Source organism: Bombus flavifrons, chromosome 13 (assembly GCF_040668555.2).
Source record: "Bombus flavifrons isolate JBK064 chromosome 13, iyBomFlav1_principal, whole genome shotgun sequence".
In the NCBI taxonomy this organism is placed as follows: domain Eukaryota; kingdom Metazoa; phylum Arthropoda; class Insecta; order Hymenoptera; family Apidae; genus Bombus; species Bombus flavifrons.
In genome coordinates, this window is record NC_138454.1 from 12,479,969 (window position 1) to 12,496,978 (window position 17,010).

General features: G+C 31.0%; 2 protein-coding genes across 3 annotated transcripts; one reads left to right on the forward strand and one right to left on the reverse strand.

The window, feature by feature from the left end:
• Positions 1 to 2,531: 2,531 nt before the first annotated feature.
• PHRF1 (PHD and ring finger domains 1) lies at positions 2,532 to 14,320 on the reverse strand. 2 transcript variants are annotated; one of them, XM_069125159.1, is made up of 15 exons: positions 14,132 to 14,320; positions 12,795 to 12,952; positions 12,624 to 12,698; positions 12,416 to 12,488; positions 11,961 to 12,298; positions 11,652 to 11,882; positions 11,368 to 11,525; positions 10,722 to 11,238; positions 10,217 to 10,452; positions 8,453 to 10,103; positions 5,246 to 8,380; positions 4,559 to 5,098; positions 4,187 to 4,315; positions 3,914 to 4,044; positions 2,532 to 3,706 (listed from the first exon to the last, which is right to left on the reverse strand). In XM_069125159.1, exons 2-15 carry the CDS (start codon positions 12,909 to 12,911, stop codon positions 3,688 to 3,690), a joined length of 7,350 nt encoding a protein of 2,449 aa, XP_068981260.1. In that variant the 5' UTR covers positions 12,912 to 12,952; positions 14,132 to 14,320; the 3' UTR covers positions 2,532 to 3,687. The 2 variants fall into 2 exon arrangements, with proteins under 2 accessions (XP_068981260.1, XP_068981259.1); XM_069125158.1 differs by having other exon boundaries at positions 4,559 to 8,380.
• A 685-nt stretch (positions 14,321 to 15,005) lies between these two features.
• Positions 15,006 to 16,452, forward strand: RpS13 (ribosomal protein S13). The gene is made up of 3 exons (XM_069125605.1): positions 15,006 to 15,107; positions 15,595 to 15,722; positions 16,104 to 16,452. Exons 1-3 carry the CDS (start codon positions 15,085 to 15,087, stop codon positions 16,406 to 16,408), a joined length of 456 nt encoding a protein of 151 aa, XP_068981706.1. The 5' UTR covers positions 15,006 to 15,084; the 3' UTR covers positions 16,409 to 16,452.
• Positions 16,453 to 17,010: the final 558 nt, after the last annotated feature.

Genomic DNA, 17,010 nt, shown 5'->3' on the forward strand with positions numbered 1-17,010 from the left:
AAAATTCGTATGTTATTAAATTTTATAGGTTATATTTACGTAAATTACATCATACGTATTGTTATTATCGTTATCATTACTTCTTTTTACTGTACTATATGTACATATACATATTATGTTTTAGAATTTCAAAATACTTAAGAACAAGAAATGGCTTTTTATATGCATTGATACATCAACAATTAGAAATGTTCTTATGGGTATAGGTTATATTTTTTATTTGTATTACGAAAAATATAAAAAATTTTATGCAAGTCTTTCATTAATTAGTAATTAAAAAATATTATGGTGAAATTAAAAGATTATATAAAATAGAAATAAATATTTTTGATAATACTTAATAAGATTTAAATTTAATTACAATTTTAGTCCATTATGAAATGTTTAATTTAAAAAGTTCAACTTCCTTTTTGATAATATTAAATTCTTTATTTCTCCCTTCATTGTATATACATCATTATTTAGTACAAAAGATTCCACACACATACGCAGACATCCTCGTTACTGTTTGCATCTGCCACAAATTTACATTCATAGTCATTCAAGTTTTGGATATCATCAATTAATAAGCAAGTTCAATTTTCCATATCGTATCTAATTCTTGACTTGAAAGGATAAAAAGTATAAAAATTTAATAATTGAAGGATCTTTTGTTCGATTCTTTAACATCTAGTATATATTTTTGAAAACACTAATCTTTATTTCTTTTGTTTTTGGCATTTTAATATTATTATGTACAATGCAACAAGTTTACGATCCTATCATTATTATCTGTGAGTATTTTCTGGAGCTTTCGTGTAAATATTATATGACTTTCTGAGATACTTGAGGTAACAATACCTTTAGTTTACTATTCTGTGGCTTTCCCGTGGTTTGTAGGCCACAGCTTTTCAAACTTTGACTTCATCTTGAACACAATTCAACTTCACTACTGCAGAATGTGGGTATAGAGATGAGAAGAATTTTTATATATACATTTGTGATTAATTGGCGGATGTGACAAACTAAGTACACTTCCTATTTATTTTAACCTTGTGATACAATTACAAATAGACCCCGTCACATATGCATATGAAACTAAGTCTATAATATGATATATATATATATAAATGTTACTAATATAAATATATTATATAGGGATATAATATCCATCATCCACTTTTTAAACAACAGACTAAATAATCTAGACATGATATTGTCAAATAATTAATTTAAATAAATGTTTATGTATAAAACAAATAGAAGGTTCAGAATTGGATAATAAGATTTTCTGTGAAACAATACATGTTTTCAGAAATAAGGATAGGAAATCGATTTAATGAAAAGCCATTTTTTTTACTATAAGTTCAACTGACTTAGCTGTTGTAATTTTGTTATTGATTGTAAGTTAAATGTTCAACATGATTGGGCGGATGGCAGTAGGCAATGCTCCAAATGATAATCACAGACAGACTGACTTTGGGTATGGAAGTTTTAGTATTGTTGTTAATGTTTTATCACACTTTTCAAAAAAATATTCTAATTGAAATTTTAGGAAATGAATTATTTTTCAATTTGTTTTTCGTTGGACTACCTTGCTCAACTTATCTAGAATTTAAAAAGTATAAATACAATAAGATCTGGATAACGTTCATGTATATTATATAAAACATAAGAGACACAGTTCTTTTTAAATACACATTATTTACTTTTTATTACTCAGTGTTGAAAAGAATCGAACATTATCCGATCGCTTTTATGTATTTCAGAGAAATATGCTTAAACATGATTGGCTAAATATCGGCCAACCGGATTTGATATACGTTGAGCAGTACCTCTTGAAATCCTTATTTCACAATTTCAGGAGAGGATCTTCTATTTCTTAAGGCTCATTTCCATTCATCCTATTTCGCTCATTCTCGCACAGATTTTATGGCTATACAATATTAGAGTTGGACAATTTTTATTCGAATAATAATCAATAAACAAAATACTTAAATAAGATGTTATTCTCAAATATTTATTTATTTTTGACTAATTGTATTATATTTTTGCAAATGAATGCGATCCTTATTTGAATAGCATTTTTTAAAACATCCAGTCGTCACAGAAATTTAATAACTTTCCATTATAATAATCATTTTTTAGACGACACACTATAAAAAACATTGTTATTTATAATACAAAATTATTTATACTCGTTTAATTAATAAATTTTATAAGTTAAATTTTTAAGTGACCAGTTGTTTAATATCAAATTTAATGATGATTTATTTAATTCTTTACTCCATCTCTTTTTATTAATATGATATTAATTTTATTTTAATTCTGTTAGTTTTAATACAATTATACGAAATATTTTTGTAACACAAACAAAATAGACTGTATATTTATTCGAATAAATTTCATCCATCTAAATAGACTTAAAAATAAATAGACCATAATCCTAATTAAAGTTTCCTTAATCAATTACCTACATATTAATAATATATATATAGAATAGTACTAATAACAATGCAGTAATAGACACAATGGTAATAATAATAATGATAGTAATGATAATAATAATTTATTCGAATAATGTCCAACTCCGTATTAAGAGTCAAATTACAATATGTACGTTTGAAACGTGGTACTTAAGCATTTTTACACGTATATTAAGAAATATGAAAATGACAGTCTCTGCGGAAAAGCCAAAAGTATCAATTTGTGACATACATATTTTATATGTTAACCGATGCAAGTATCGCAAATATTGATGTCCAATTTCCATTAAATAAACTGATAATGACTAATATTTAATTATTTGAATAAATAATTATCAAAGTATTGTTTGTAGTGCCAATAAATATTTGTCTATGTAAATAAGTATTTTTATACCATGGAGAATAATATCACTACATTAGCGTTTTTCACGATAGCATAAATATTCATATAAAATTTTTGTATACTTTTCTTCTTTTCATAAAATTTTAACTGTACAAGTTCTAATATTTATTGATTTCAACAATATATTGCAAACTTTAGTAGAAACTTGGGTAATGTCCTTTCTTAATATGTTTCATAAGTAATTTTTTTAAAACATATGTAAATAATAACAGTGTGTAAAATTTATGATATGACGTAAAGAAAAGAAAATAAATATTTGATGATTTAGATTGTCAATTGCAATTGTATTCATTAAAAACATATATAACTCATGAAAGACGTGAATAAAAATTCACTCTATTTGCATTTTATTCACACTTGTTGTTGATTAATTTATAAATTTTAATGCTTAGATATATACAGAAAACGAATTAGTTTCGCAATTAAGTATTCAAATAAATGTGAATTCCAATAAATTTTGTAGATATGGAAAGGTGTAGTATTTTTAAAAATTAAATATAAATTGAATTAAATATTATGTGAAGGATGGATCTTCCGTAGAGACAATTGAATTCCCTGATGAAACGAAGGGTATTGTTTATATAAATAAATGGTATTCTTAGAAGTTAACTGATCAATCAATCAACCAATCAAGCAAGCAAGCAATCAATCAATCGATCAATCAATGAATTAATTACGTATTTACAGACAATACAACATACATCGCATCATCGAAGAGCAGATTAGCTCTTTGAAAGCTCACTCACCGCTCATCGAGCACGACGATCATCTGAACTATAAAACCGAAGGGAATTGAACGGACACCTAGCCGATTCGTGATCAACTCCACAAAATTTTTCTATAACAGATAAATTTTAATTTGTTTATGTTGCAAACGATCACAATTCTTTTCATAAATAATGCAAAAATAATCTACCTTTATTTTAATTAACAAGGAGAGATAGTAAATAATTATGATATAGAATAAAATTTTTAAATGTAGTAGTAAAATATTCTTTAAGCCTGAAAATACAGTTTTTTTAAAAATTGGATTCTGTTTACTTACGCTGGTTTAGAGGCCTTCACGGAGGAACTCTCAGTATTTTTCTTTTTGCTACTTCTGCATTTTCTGACGTAGGCTTCTATTAAGTGGGCAATCTTTTTTGGATTGATTTCTCCTGTTTTATTATGACATATCTACCAAAACAATAAAATGAAAGCTAGGCAAATATTATAAAATTGCTTAAACACTGATAGATGGTGTTCTGATAGATAGTATTTCTTTTCTGACATTTTCTATTATAACTTTTATTTAAAGGAAAAATATATATACACCTACCTTAGGTACTGCTTTCCGCATAATATCCTTGTACTCTTCTTTTGTTACGTGCTTTTTTGTGTAATGTGGTTTCAAAACTAATTTCACTTCTTCAACTACTCGTTCTTGACGATTTAATTTTTTTAGGAACTACAAAATAATTAAACGTAATATCATTAAAAAATATATATGGTAAAAAGGTTATTTAATAACCTTTAGAGAAATTAAGGGCTTATAATATTTAATTATAAAATATTTCAGAGAAATTTATTTTCAAATGTGATGCTCTAAATTGTTTTTCAATGTTTCTCCAATATTTTGACAAATATTTATATTTATTTTTGCTTAAATATTAGAAGTAAAGAGAACTCAAAAGAAAAAAGAAATCCAAACCTTATCCTTGACTTGCATTTCAACTGCAGAACTCGGAAGATCATCCAATATTTGGAGCTGGTTTTCGTCCATTCTAACACCAACTTTCGGATTTGTGGACTTCTTCTTATCTTTTTGAGGTTTTTTGCTTCTACTTGATTTACTGGTTGTTTTTGTGGCCGGTAAAGCACCAAAAAGGGCATCGAAGGCATCCTTTTTTTCGGCGGATTTTGCCGTCTTTGAATTACTAGTTTTCGTAGGTTGAGATCCAACGGGTCCTGCTCCACTTCCTGCTCCAGCAGCAGGTGAATTGTTATAATTCGTAGGACTCGGTGGATCGAAGATTCCATCGCTAAGTGTCGACCCAGGCGAATAAGGGGAAGACATATCCACATTGTCCGCTGTTTCCGTGCCGGCATCGTTTCCATTTTGTCCGTTGGTTTTTGTTTGTCCAGATTTTGAGCTTCTTGAGGATTTGCCTGAATTCGTAAAAACCGAAGGTGCCTGCGAACGATCGCCAGGTCGTTGTTTTTGCTGATTACTCGGTGAAATTCGATTCGACTGTAACAAGTTACGTTGATTACTATTCGAATTTGACGCATTAAATACTCCACTTCTCTGTACTGCTGCAGCTACTGTAGCTAGTACAGGATTCATCACCGCGAAAGGATTACTCTGGTTTTGCACATTTTGTTGGCTCTGCTGTACCTCTAAATTCCCGGTTGAAACTGCAGCGTCCTTATTGTTTTCATTATCGTTAACGTCATCCCTTTGCGGAGAAGCTCTCTTGATCGTAACCATAGAAATGATCTTAGGTTTCTCCAGTTGCTTTTCTTGACTCTGCCTCTCCTGATTTTGCAGATTTTCCTCTTCAAGGATATTACTATCCGCAGAATCGTGTTTCCTCGGTGATCTTCTTCTTTCATCGCCGGAATTCGCCTCTTGACTAACATCGGGTGTTGGCGATCTTGATTTCGTTGGATCAAATGGATCATACGCATCTGGACTAGTTGGTGGTGATGTTGGAGGTTCTGGAGGAGTATTTGGTCCAATTTTTAATCTCAATTCTAGCTCCTCCTGCGCTCTCATTTCTAATTCTTCTTCGACCCTTTCATCCATTTCCTCCTCTTCTTCCTCATCTAAAAGCGGATTCAACATTGACGGTCGCAAGTTACTGCTCTGCTTATTTATTGAGAATTTGATTTGCGGCTCTGGAGGTGTTTTTGGACCCTGAGAAATAAATTGTTCTCGTGGTGGAGAATTTTGAGATGGTTGACATTGATCCGGCATAATTTGTTGAATTTGCTTATCGTCATCGTCACTAAGAACTATCACGTCTCTAGGAGATGGAGTCTGCTCCCGGAATGGAGACTGATCCAGATCAATTACTGCAACTGGCTTCTTTGTAGCGGCTATTTCAGCTGCTTTTGATTTTTTCTTTTTATCCTTCTTAGGCTTTGGAGATTTAGAACGCTTATCCTTCGACTTTTCTTTTTTCGATCGTTTCGGCGGATCAGTTTGAAGTGATTCCCTACGGCGTCGTTTTAAGGGAGGAATTAGAGGAATTGTTTCTGGAAGTTCGGGGACTACTGCTTGATCGTTTTCGTTATCCTTATTAAAACACACACTAACCAAAATATTATCTCCACTGGCGAAAACCTCTTTCGACGGTGGAGGAGTCCTGTTCCTTTTCCCCTTTCTTTTCTTTTCGTCTTTAGCTTTTTTGCTTTCCTTTTTACGTTCTTTCTTTTTCTTCTTAATAGCTTCCTTGTTTGTTAAAATTACAGTTAGATTTTTTGGCGGAACTGACACATTATCTAACATTGGGGACCATTCTCTAGAAGTAATTGGTTCTTGTTGTACATGCTGTGGTGTTTTTGATCTAGATCTCGACCAAGATGGTGTCCATTGTGCACTCCAAGATTCTCTTTCTTCTCTTTCCCTAGAAAACTCTTGTTCCACAATTTTGTCAACTTGTTCCCAATTCCTAGAACAAGATCTTCCTTTTGATCTTGACCTACTTTGTGCTTTTCTCTTTGAATGTTTCCTTTCCCTAGATTTCGACGACTTTCTAGGCGATTTTGAACGAGACTTCTTTCTGTTTCTTGATCGACTTCGAGATTTGTACTTTTTCTTGTCTTTACGCCTATCGCGAGATCTAGATAAAGATCTTCTGGATCTTGATATAGATCTTCTTTGTCTAGATCTTGACAAAGACCTTCTTGATCTAGAGACCGATCTTCTAGATCTTCTTCTTGATAAGGATCTCCGTTTTCGAGAAACAGATCTCGATCGCCGTTTTCGAGAAACAGATCTCGATCTCCTTCTAGAAAGAGATCGTTTCCTTGAAGAAGATCTTCTTCTAGAAGTTGATCTTCTCTTCGGCGATTTACGTCTTCCACGCGAAAGAGATCTCCGTCTGGAAAGAGATTTGGAATAAGATCTACGATCTCTGGACCACGACCTTTGTAATCTAGTCCTGGATCTGCTTCTGGAGCGGAGCTTGGAATATGACCTAGAACGTTTGGATGAACTACAACTCCTAGACCTACTTCTTTGTCTCGATTTTTCTCTAATATCTCTTCCATACTCATCTTTCCTAGGTCTTGAAGGTCTTTCTGCAACTATTTTCCTAACATCATATCTGGGTAATTCCTTCCTTTTTTCTTTTTTCTTCACCACTTCTTTCTTTTTCTTTAGCTTTTCTCTTTCCTTCGATTTTGATCTTTTTTCTTTGTCTCTATAGGACCTCTCTTTCGTACTTTTTGAAAGTTTCTTCCATGCTACTTGATTTTCTGAAGCAATATTTTCTTTATTTTTTTCTGTTTCTTTGCTCTTCTCTTTCTTTTCTTTTTTCTTTTGCTTCTTTTCATCTTCCTTTTCTTTTTCAGCCTTATCGCCTTCTTTCATGGTCTTTTCTTCGACAATTTCACCATCTTCCATTTCTTTCTCCTTTCGTAAACTCAACAAGGTTAACTCATCTTCGAAATTCATAGCTTCGTCCGTCTCCGATATAGCTTCTGTACCTAAGACATTGTAATCCACTGGAGTCCTACAGCTATCTAAATCGTCAGGTTTATCTTTTGTTGGTGTGATTGGTTCTAATCCACTTTCAATAGGGGGTAATAACTGTTCAGAAGAAGATTTTGATTCCTTCAAGGGAAGTTCATCTTTGCAAGGAGTATAAGCTCCATCTGATTCCCATGTGTTCTTATCAACATCTTCATCAATTATATCCTTTTTGCTCGTTTTCTCTTTTTCTATGGGGAATCTTTCTTCCTCTTCTTCCTCCTCCTCCTCTTCTTCGTCGTCATCATCATCGTCATCCTCCTCCTCATCATCATCGTCATCATCTTCTTCTTCTTTATCAATATGTCTTTGTTTTTTATCATCCTTTTCACTCCTATAGTCTTCAGGGTCTTTAACTATTACTACATCGTGTTCTTCTCTAATTCTTGAATCTTCTTTTAAATCTTCATCTTCAACATCGGTTTTTAATGTCTTATGAAGCGAAGTAAACGTTTCACTTTCTTCTTCCGACAGACACTCATTGCTTATTTCATTCTCTACTTTTTTCAGAGACAACTCGGTTACATTTGGTGAAATAGCTACATTTGAATCTTTCTCTATTGCATCATCTTTAGGTGATTCTATTAATTCTTTCTCCTTTTCGTCTTCATCTGCGTCCTTTTCTTTCAAATCCAGAGGATTCGCAGGTGTCAAAAGTTCTTCTGAATCTTCCTGTTTATCTTCTTTCAATTGAACTTCCTCTTCATATTTGTTTTTAGCAATTCTTTTCCGTTCTTCTTCGCGGTCAACAGAAGTCTCTTCTTCTTTTGCAGGCTGCAAAAATAATGTTTATAAAAATAATTACACATGTAAAATATAATATATTGCGTTATAACTACTACTTACCTCAGCTTCTTTTTTCTTTTCATTGTTAGTCTCCTTTTCTTCCTCTTGCAGTCCTAACAATCTATTATTAATCTTCAATTTACTACCAATCTTGAACGTAATCTTTCCCCGGCTATCGTGAGAAATCTTTTTTGGTGGAATTTTACTTAAAGTTTGCCTTTCTTTTCTCAATGCTTCAACATATGGGTCTGATGGTTCTGGAATATCAGCTAGATCACAAGCTTGAACATCGCCAACAATGACATCATCATCATCGGGAATCGAAGGAGGGAGAGGAGGTGGTTCAAGTGGCCCTATTTGTTGAGATAATTGTTGTTCAGTATGCCGTGCTACATCGATCGTTTGAGAGGAATAAATGGAGAAGTTTGGACAATCGGCTTGAGAATCTTCTTCGTCCTCGTCATCATAAGCTGATAAACGAATAGATGTATCCGAGGTGTCTGCCTGTGCCATGTTTTTCACACTGTGTTCTTCTTTCTTCTCTTCCGTAATTTCTTCGTTTTTCTTTGTTTCACTATCGCTATCACTATCTACAGAGAAGGGGTCATACTTATCATTCTTTGGAGTATCTTCTTTTTGGCTATCATCAATAACTAGTTCTTGATCACTATCTTTATCGCTCTTAGAATTTTCTTCAAAGTCTAAAAGTCCTGATGGAGGTTCTGGTGGAGGTAACAGAGCCATTGAACCATTTTGTTGATCTTGAAGTTCTCCATCAGATTTTGTTTCAATATCGCAATAAATATCGCAATCTTCCTCTTGTCTAACAGAGACATTTTCAATATCTTGTGGTTGTTGGTCTATAGTATCGGTTCTCGGAGTGTCTTCTGGTAAATTTGGTGGCATATTATTTTGAGGACGTTCAACAGGAGCTTGTGGTGACCGAGGGCGATTGAACCTCTCAGGAAAAGAATGATGCTCAGAAAATCCTTCAGCAAAATTAAATTGTGGTCTACCTGAAGGCATGAAGCGGAATCTTTCATTTCTAAAGTGTTGAGGATTTCGATTTCTAAATGGAGGATTACCTCCGAACATTGGAGGTCCGCAGTGTTCAAAATTTGGATTATAAAACGCAGGTGGTCCGAAATCTCTTCCAAAATTACCTCCACTTCCTCCATAGCTATGTCTTCCACTCCCACTTAAAGAATCTCTTCCATAGTTTTGCCCACCATGACTATGCCTTGTATTATCCCTGTAACCACCCCTAAAATTGCCTCTGTTTCCTCCTCCACAAGGATTATTATACATTGGAGCCTGCATAATCGATTCTGGATTGATTGTAGACACATCTAACGGAACATCAGATCTAGAAATATCTAGTGGAGCATCAACTCCAGAAACTGTATCTTCTACAACAGATTCTGTCTCTGCGGTTTTAGATAACCCTTTTTCTTCTAATTTTTCTTTCTTCAAGTCATTCAGCTCCTTCTTTTTCTCTATTAAGAGAAGCCCATTAGCTTTCAAAGTCACATTACTATTTTTTGAATGCCAAATCTCTTGGTCGTTCATTATACTACTTAGAAGATCATGTTGAGGTTGTTGTGGAATAACAACGTTTTTTAGACGGAAGTGCCTTCGAGAGGAAATTACAGAATGTCTTTGAACAGTTATAGTGGGACCAATAGTCGCATGATAATCTTCCATATCCGATCTATAAACGAAAATGTTAAAAACTTAGTTAATTTCATTATATTATTCAATAATATTATTTCAATATCCAGATTCATATTCTGTAAACATTGAATTAAAAACTTATATATTTACCCCGGAGGACTATAATCCAAATTAAGACGATCTCCAAAAAGACTAATTCTTGAGATTCCAGAATTATGTCGGGAAATGTTTAATGCGGATCTTTCTGGTATAATTGGTCGATTTTTAACAGTAGGTATTAAAATGGGAATAAATGGCTTACAAATACCCAGAGAATTTGCAAGTCTTCTCTTGCTAGTAGCTAAAGTAGTGGCTACAGTTCTAGCGCGACGTCTATGATTTTTTCTCTATAAAAAAGTAAATATTCTTATTTTTAATTATTTTTTTAAATATCTTTGTCCTCGCCTTTTCTTTGTTCCATTATTTTTACTTTTTTCATAATTTGGATATTATACAATTAACATGACTAAATATTTTGTAGAAAAGATGTTTTATTAAAAAAAAAAATACGCATATACCAGAGAAACAGATTAATTAATTATACACATACTCGTACATATTACTCGTACATATACTTATATATAACTATGACTTTCAGAAAGCAATATTAAAATACCTTTCTTCTTTTTGTTTTTCTTCTTTTTGATCCAACTGCAGCCACTTTGACATATGCTACAATCTCTTCCTCTTCCCCATTTTCATTACGTTCTGTAATTCTAACTTCTTTTAGAAGAGTTCCTCTAGAAACATTTTTAGATCTTCCAGACTTTCTTGAATTATTTCTCGTTCCACTTTTTCGCGAACTACCTCCAGATCGTTGATTATTACTATCTTTTCTTCTAGTTTTATTACCCGAATTTTCGGAATTATTTTTGTCATTGATTCTTCTTCGAGATTTCCTGGAAATACTTTCATCACTGGAGTCGCTGGAACTACTTCTATATTTTCGTGATTTTCCAGAATGTTTATTTGAACAGTTACGATCTCTAGAACCTAAAGAGCTGGAGGCATTGCTTGAAGATCGACTTTGACTTTTATCTCCATAGGATTCCAAACCAGATGAAGTAGAAGGTTGATTTGGATCAAATGTCAATTGACGAGTTAATAGCGTATTATCATCCAGTCTATTTCTTCTGTAAATACGGATTTCGCGTTTATTAAAAATTTAAAAATCTTTGTACTTTAATTTTCATAAAAATTTATTGATGATAAATTTTATTAATGAAACTCAAATTATACATATTTTTTATCTTATCATATACCTTCGAATAGTAGCTCTAACACGTTCTGTATGTCTAGTGCGTGGTATAATCCTTGGATAATAATCTTGTGGTACATTGGTACGAATTCTTCCATAAGTAACACCAAGTCTGCGAGCTTCATCCACTAGATCTATGATTTCCTCCATATCAATTTTCACCTAAGAATAAATAATGTAACATTTTGTTTAATCTTTCAATGGTCATATATTATTGGTAGTAATAATGTTCAATCATTTCAGATAGAATTACTGATACATATATGAATATGAATATAAACAGCTTACAGTTTCTGCATTGGTTTGATTATTCTGAGAACATTCTGGACAAAACCACTCCTCTATAGGTACTTCATCTAATGGAGGCGTCAAGCATTCTAAATGGTAACCACGATCACAACCATCGCAAAGAAGCATACGATCTTCTCTATTACTTTGATGGCATACTTCACAAAATGTAAGATCATCCAATTTCTCTTCTTCGCTGGAAGCAACTTCTACCGGGATGCATCTTATAATCTAGGAGAAAACATAAAACTAGAAATTAATTTTTATTCTTTAAACGATAATTATTATTTTTATTTTCATAATACATACTTGACCACCTAGCTTATCTCGGACATTAATTATCGTGAAAGTTTGTCGATCCACTGGACAAGTATTTATATTTTTACTCCACTCAATTAAGCATTCTAAACAAAAACAATGTTCACAGGAAGAAGGAGTGCCTAATTCCTGTCTTTTAAAAGGAAGTAGACAAATTGGACACTTTTCTACTTGATCATCATTATTATCAGTATCTGTATCTGATACAATTTTTGCAGGTTTTTTAGCTTTTGGTTTTCCAAGAACTTTTCGCCTGACAGGAGACTTTTTTTCTAATTCTGATGAGCTGCTCCAGTCTGATTGCCATTCTGAAATTTCACTACTGTCTCCTAAGAAATAAATTTGATGGATATTATTTATAATATCATGAAATCAATAAATTTAGCTGTATAAAAGAATAAACATTAATAATTAAGACTTTAAACCCTAAGTATCTTTAGACTAACCAAATTCCTTGTATTTACTACTAGTGTTCGAACTGCTGCTCTCATAATTGGACTCATTCTCTGAAACGACTCTCTGAAAATAAATAAATTTTTTTATAATGTATCATATAATTGTGAGATATGGTAATTGAATAATTCATTTAATAAAAATTTATGAAGCATAAAAATTTTCAAGACGGTAAAATGTGTTTTATATTTGATAACTTACATGGTTTTGTGTTCGAATAGGTCTTACTTGGTCATCACTATCTTCATCACTAGTTTCACCTTCACTAATGAATTTCTATAAACATGATATCAAAAGAAATATTCAATTGGATTGAAATATTATGTTTAACAATAATAATTTGTAATTTAATTAAGTGTCAATTTTACATACAGAAGTCTTTTTTCTTCTACGAGATTGCACTATAGATTCATCACTATCTTCACTATCAAGTTTGACAAGTTTTTTCCGCTTGCCAGATTGAGGAGTTTGATTACTGTCACTAGACATTTTAAATTCTTTGTAAAATCATATCCGCCTTGTCACATATCCTATATATAATTCACAACATTAGAAAATATTAATAACATTAAGTAATGCTTTATAATATTCATCATATTAAAAATTGATCATAATATTTAACCTATTTCGGCATGTAATATTTGAAATTTATATTTTTTATATAATTGTATTTTTTTCTATACGTTTCATTGATTCAATATATTACTTTATACCTTCTATTAATTACCTCATACTTTTATTATTCTATATTTATTTTATATTTTTGATAAATTTAAATATTAAGAATATAACAATCTATAAATATAAAAGAACATTTTTAGTATAAACTGAAAAATATGTTAAATTATCAAAATAATATTTATTAAATAAGATTTGAGAATAAATAGACAAAGGTAACTGTTTTAGATTATACTTGTACTATATAACAACAAGATCATAAGATACTATAAAGTTACATGGAAAGAAAGAGTTAACAAAAATAAAAAGCAAGTTAATGAGTACAACCTAATATGAAGATTATTAGAAGATATAAACTTAAGAAGAAAATATAAAGCAAATATTGCAATAATTACAGAAAGAAGAAACATTGGCAACAAACATAGAATGTCCATATAAATACATCTGTTAAAATTTATTATTTTTTAAGTAAGTCATAAATTGAATAAAATTTAGCTAATGTAAATAATATAAATATGGTGCTAAGACTGAAATGAATAAAAATGGGATAAAAAATTAGTTTTATATTTAGATTTAAATGAGATCTTGAGAAAGATCAACGTTATAACTAAATATGTACACATTTAATGCACAATGCCATATTTATTCCAGAGATATTACACATATATTGTATCTTATAGAATAAATTGTAAACCGGTTTTTTGGCTAACAATTAAAATAATATAGCCAGAGGAAATTTCAAAATATTTAATTTACATGCCTATCCAAAACTCGTCGAGGTACTTTGTGAGTCACTGTATATAACCACATTAACACATCACTAAATTCTTTTCATTGGAAAAAAGTTACTCAAATAAAATATTTTTTTCTCTGGCATACTTTGCAAATGATTTTTCCTAATCGATCGTCATTTCGATATGATTACAAAAAAATTTTAATAATAAATTTGCAACATTTTCGATGAAATTGTGCTAAGAATAAGGGTCGAGGATCGAACAATTCGAGGAAGAACCTAAAAAATGTCAATTTACCTTCGAAATTCTGACGATTCCGACTTTGCACTGTATCAAGAGGATCTAATATCGATCATACATCATTAATGATTTAATTATTGGCTGATTCGATGTTGTCTTCGATGCAATTTTACAAATGTTGACAGAGGGTACGCTTAAAGTTGAGAAACTGCCGACATTTTGGCTGCCGACGCCGTTCGCGACGTTGCGCTATTTTCTCACTGTTTGTCTAATTCAACGAGAAACTACATATTTCATAATTATTTACATAAAATAAATTATATTTTGTTTTAAGAGAGATATATATATTTATAATGTCTAGCTAGAAAATTTCTAAAATTTAACAGATTTAAGTTTGTTTAGATCGTTGCTTGATTTTTGGTAAGCATCCGCCGGAAACTACAGAAAAGCAGTAAATTTAACTTTTAGCTTAACTTTGGTTGTCATATATAGTTATGTATATCTTTAGATAATTTTTCAAGATTCACAACTTTTGTTCATTGTTTATTCGTAAAATTATCGTAAAATTATTTGTTTTTGTATTCCTATCTTTATTTATATTTTGATTGCTGAAAATTTTATATTATTATATAGATTACATACTATGATAAACTTTTAATATTATGAATACTATGATGTATTAATTAATTAATGTTACTATTGTTATTATTATATGATTATTTTTATACAATGTAAAAAATTCATTGAATACTATGTTTTGTATATAACGTATCATTGATACTTATTGCTCAAATTGATCGTTCAAACAAAATTGAGCGTAACTTGAGTAGAGAAAGATATTCCTCGTCTAGTATTAAATATTTTATAATTTCAATGCTCTCCGATTATCTTTGCATAATAATTTTTGCAATATTAATTTTCCCGGGCAAATTTTAAATTGTTTTGTAACTCTACCACCCGACTGAGTTACAAGAGCGTTACTGTCTTTTGTAGACGAAAAGTACGCAAAGATGGGTCGTATGCACGCACCAGGGTAAAGTTAATTAAATTTCAGTGTAATTTATTATTACATTCAATAGCTATATACAAAAGTTAATTTTTTCTTGAATACCTTTTAATGTTTTCTGCTACTATAATACAATTTTATAAAGTTCTAGCATAAATAATTGACACAGCAGTGTCTTCTTAACGGCCATGTGATCCTTATTTAAAGTAGTAATAATCACATTCTTTTGAGACAGTTTATCCGTTTTGTTATATGTTAATCATGTTTATGATAGTTTAAAATTTGGAATTGAGAAGCTGTTGTTTTCTGTGTACAATCTTTTCATATCCTCTGTCCTTTTGTATACATAACCTCAAATTGTCCCCTTTAAATACTTTAATATTTTTTAAAGGAATTATTTAATAGTATTTTTCTTGACTGATATTATCTCTGCTTAGATATAGTTGATTTGATAACAGATAATTTTTATTGAAAGCACCAGGTATTTCAATAACAAAAATTAATAATATTACAGAAAGGGTATATCCCAGTCAGCGTTGCCCTATAGACGGAGCGTTCCAACGTGGTTAAAACTGACACCAGAGGATTGTAAAGAATTAATTTACAAACTAGCTAAAAAGGGGCATACTCCGTCTCAAATTGGTAAAGTTTTATTTTATTTGATATAGTTAGTTTATTGAATATTCTAAAATTGACATCTGCACATTAATATATTATATTTGTCATATTTGTCATAATACAAATTATGCCTTTGTTTCTCTTATACCTCATTTATCGACATTTGTATAAATTTAGCGTATTTTAAGCAAATTGATTAAGACTCGATGCTTCGATCGTTGTTTCTTATCAATAATTTGCGATAGTAAAAACGGTGACTTTTGAGATGGTAATGGCATTTTGTCATGCTATTATAGGTACTTACCAACAGCTAAAAGTTAAATTTATTAAATTTTTTCATTTGTTCAAGAATACAGTATTTGTACATGTCACAGTAATGACTAAACAGATAATCAAATCTTGTAGGTGTGATTCTTAGAGATTCTCATGGAGTGGCACAGGTGCGTTTTCGCACTGGAAACAAGATTCTCAGGATCGTCAAAAGTATGGGGCTTGCTCCAGACTTACCGGAGGATCTGTACTATTTAATAAAAAAAGCAGTTGCCATCAGAAAACATTTGGAAAGGAACCGCAAGGATAAAGATAGCAAGTTTAGATTGATTCTTGTGGAGTCTCGAATCCATCGGCTTGCTAGATATTATAAATCAAAGGGGACGCTTCCAGCAAACTGGAAGTACGAGAGCTCAACTGCTAGCGCTCTTGTTGCTTAATTATTTCTACGTATCTCTTAACAAAATAAAAATTTAAATATACATTGCTTGTGTTTTACTAAACGCAATCCGGTGCAAATTCTCTATTCCCATTTATGTATTGGGTTGACAACTAATAAGTGATCGCGGTTTTTGTCATTAGATGGTATTGAAAAAATCCGCGATCACTTAGTTGCTAACCGAATATATTCAGTTTAACGTTTAATATATAGTTAGTTGCATGAAAATGAAAAACAGTATCATCGTGACATAATCATGAAAAACATAAGGTATAATATCATTTATAATAAGTAATGGGACACTAGTCCGTTGGCATACAAAGAGATGTGGTTTACGTTATCTGTTTATTATGTCACTATATACGATAAACGTATGGAGTTTCATTTTACTCGTGCGTTAAGATATTATTAGAAAAAAATTAAGATAATTTAAATAGAACACGAATATATATTAGTATATATACATATTAACGTAGCATCGATGTTTCGTTAGTATTTTGCAGCCTAGCTTAGAGTAGTAACAGAAACAGTAGTTAAAAAACTTGATTTAGTAACATTTAACGATAAATGTAAATGAATATTCAGTTATTTTTACTTGAAGGT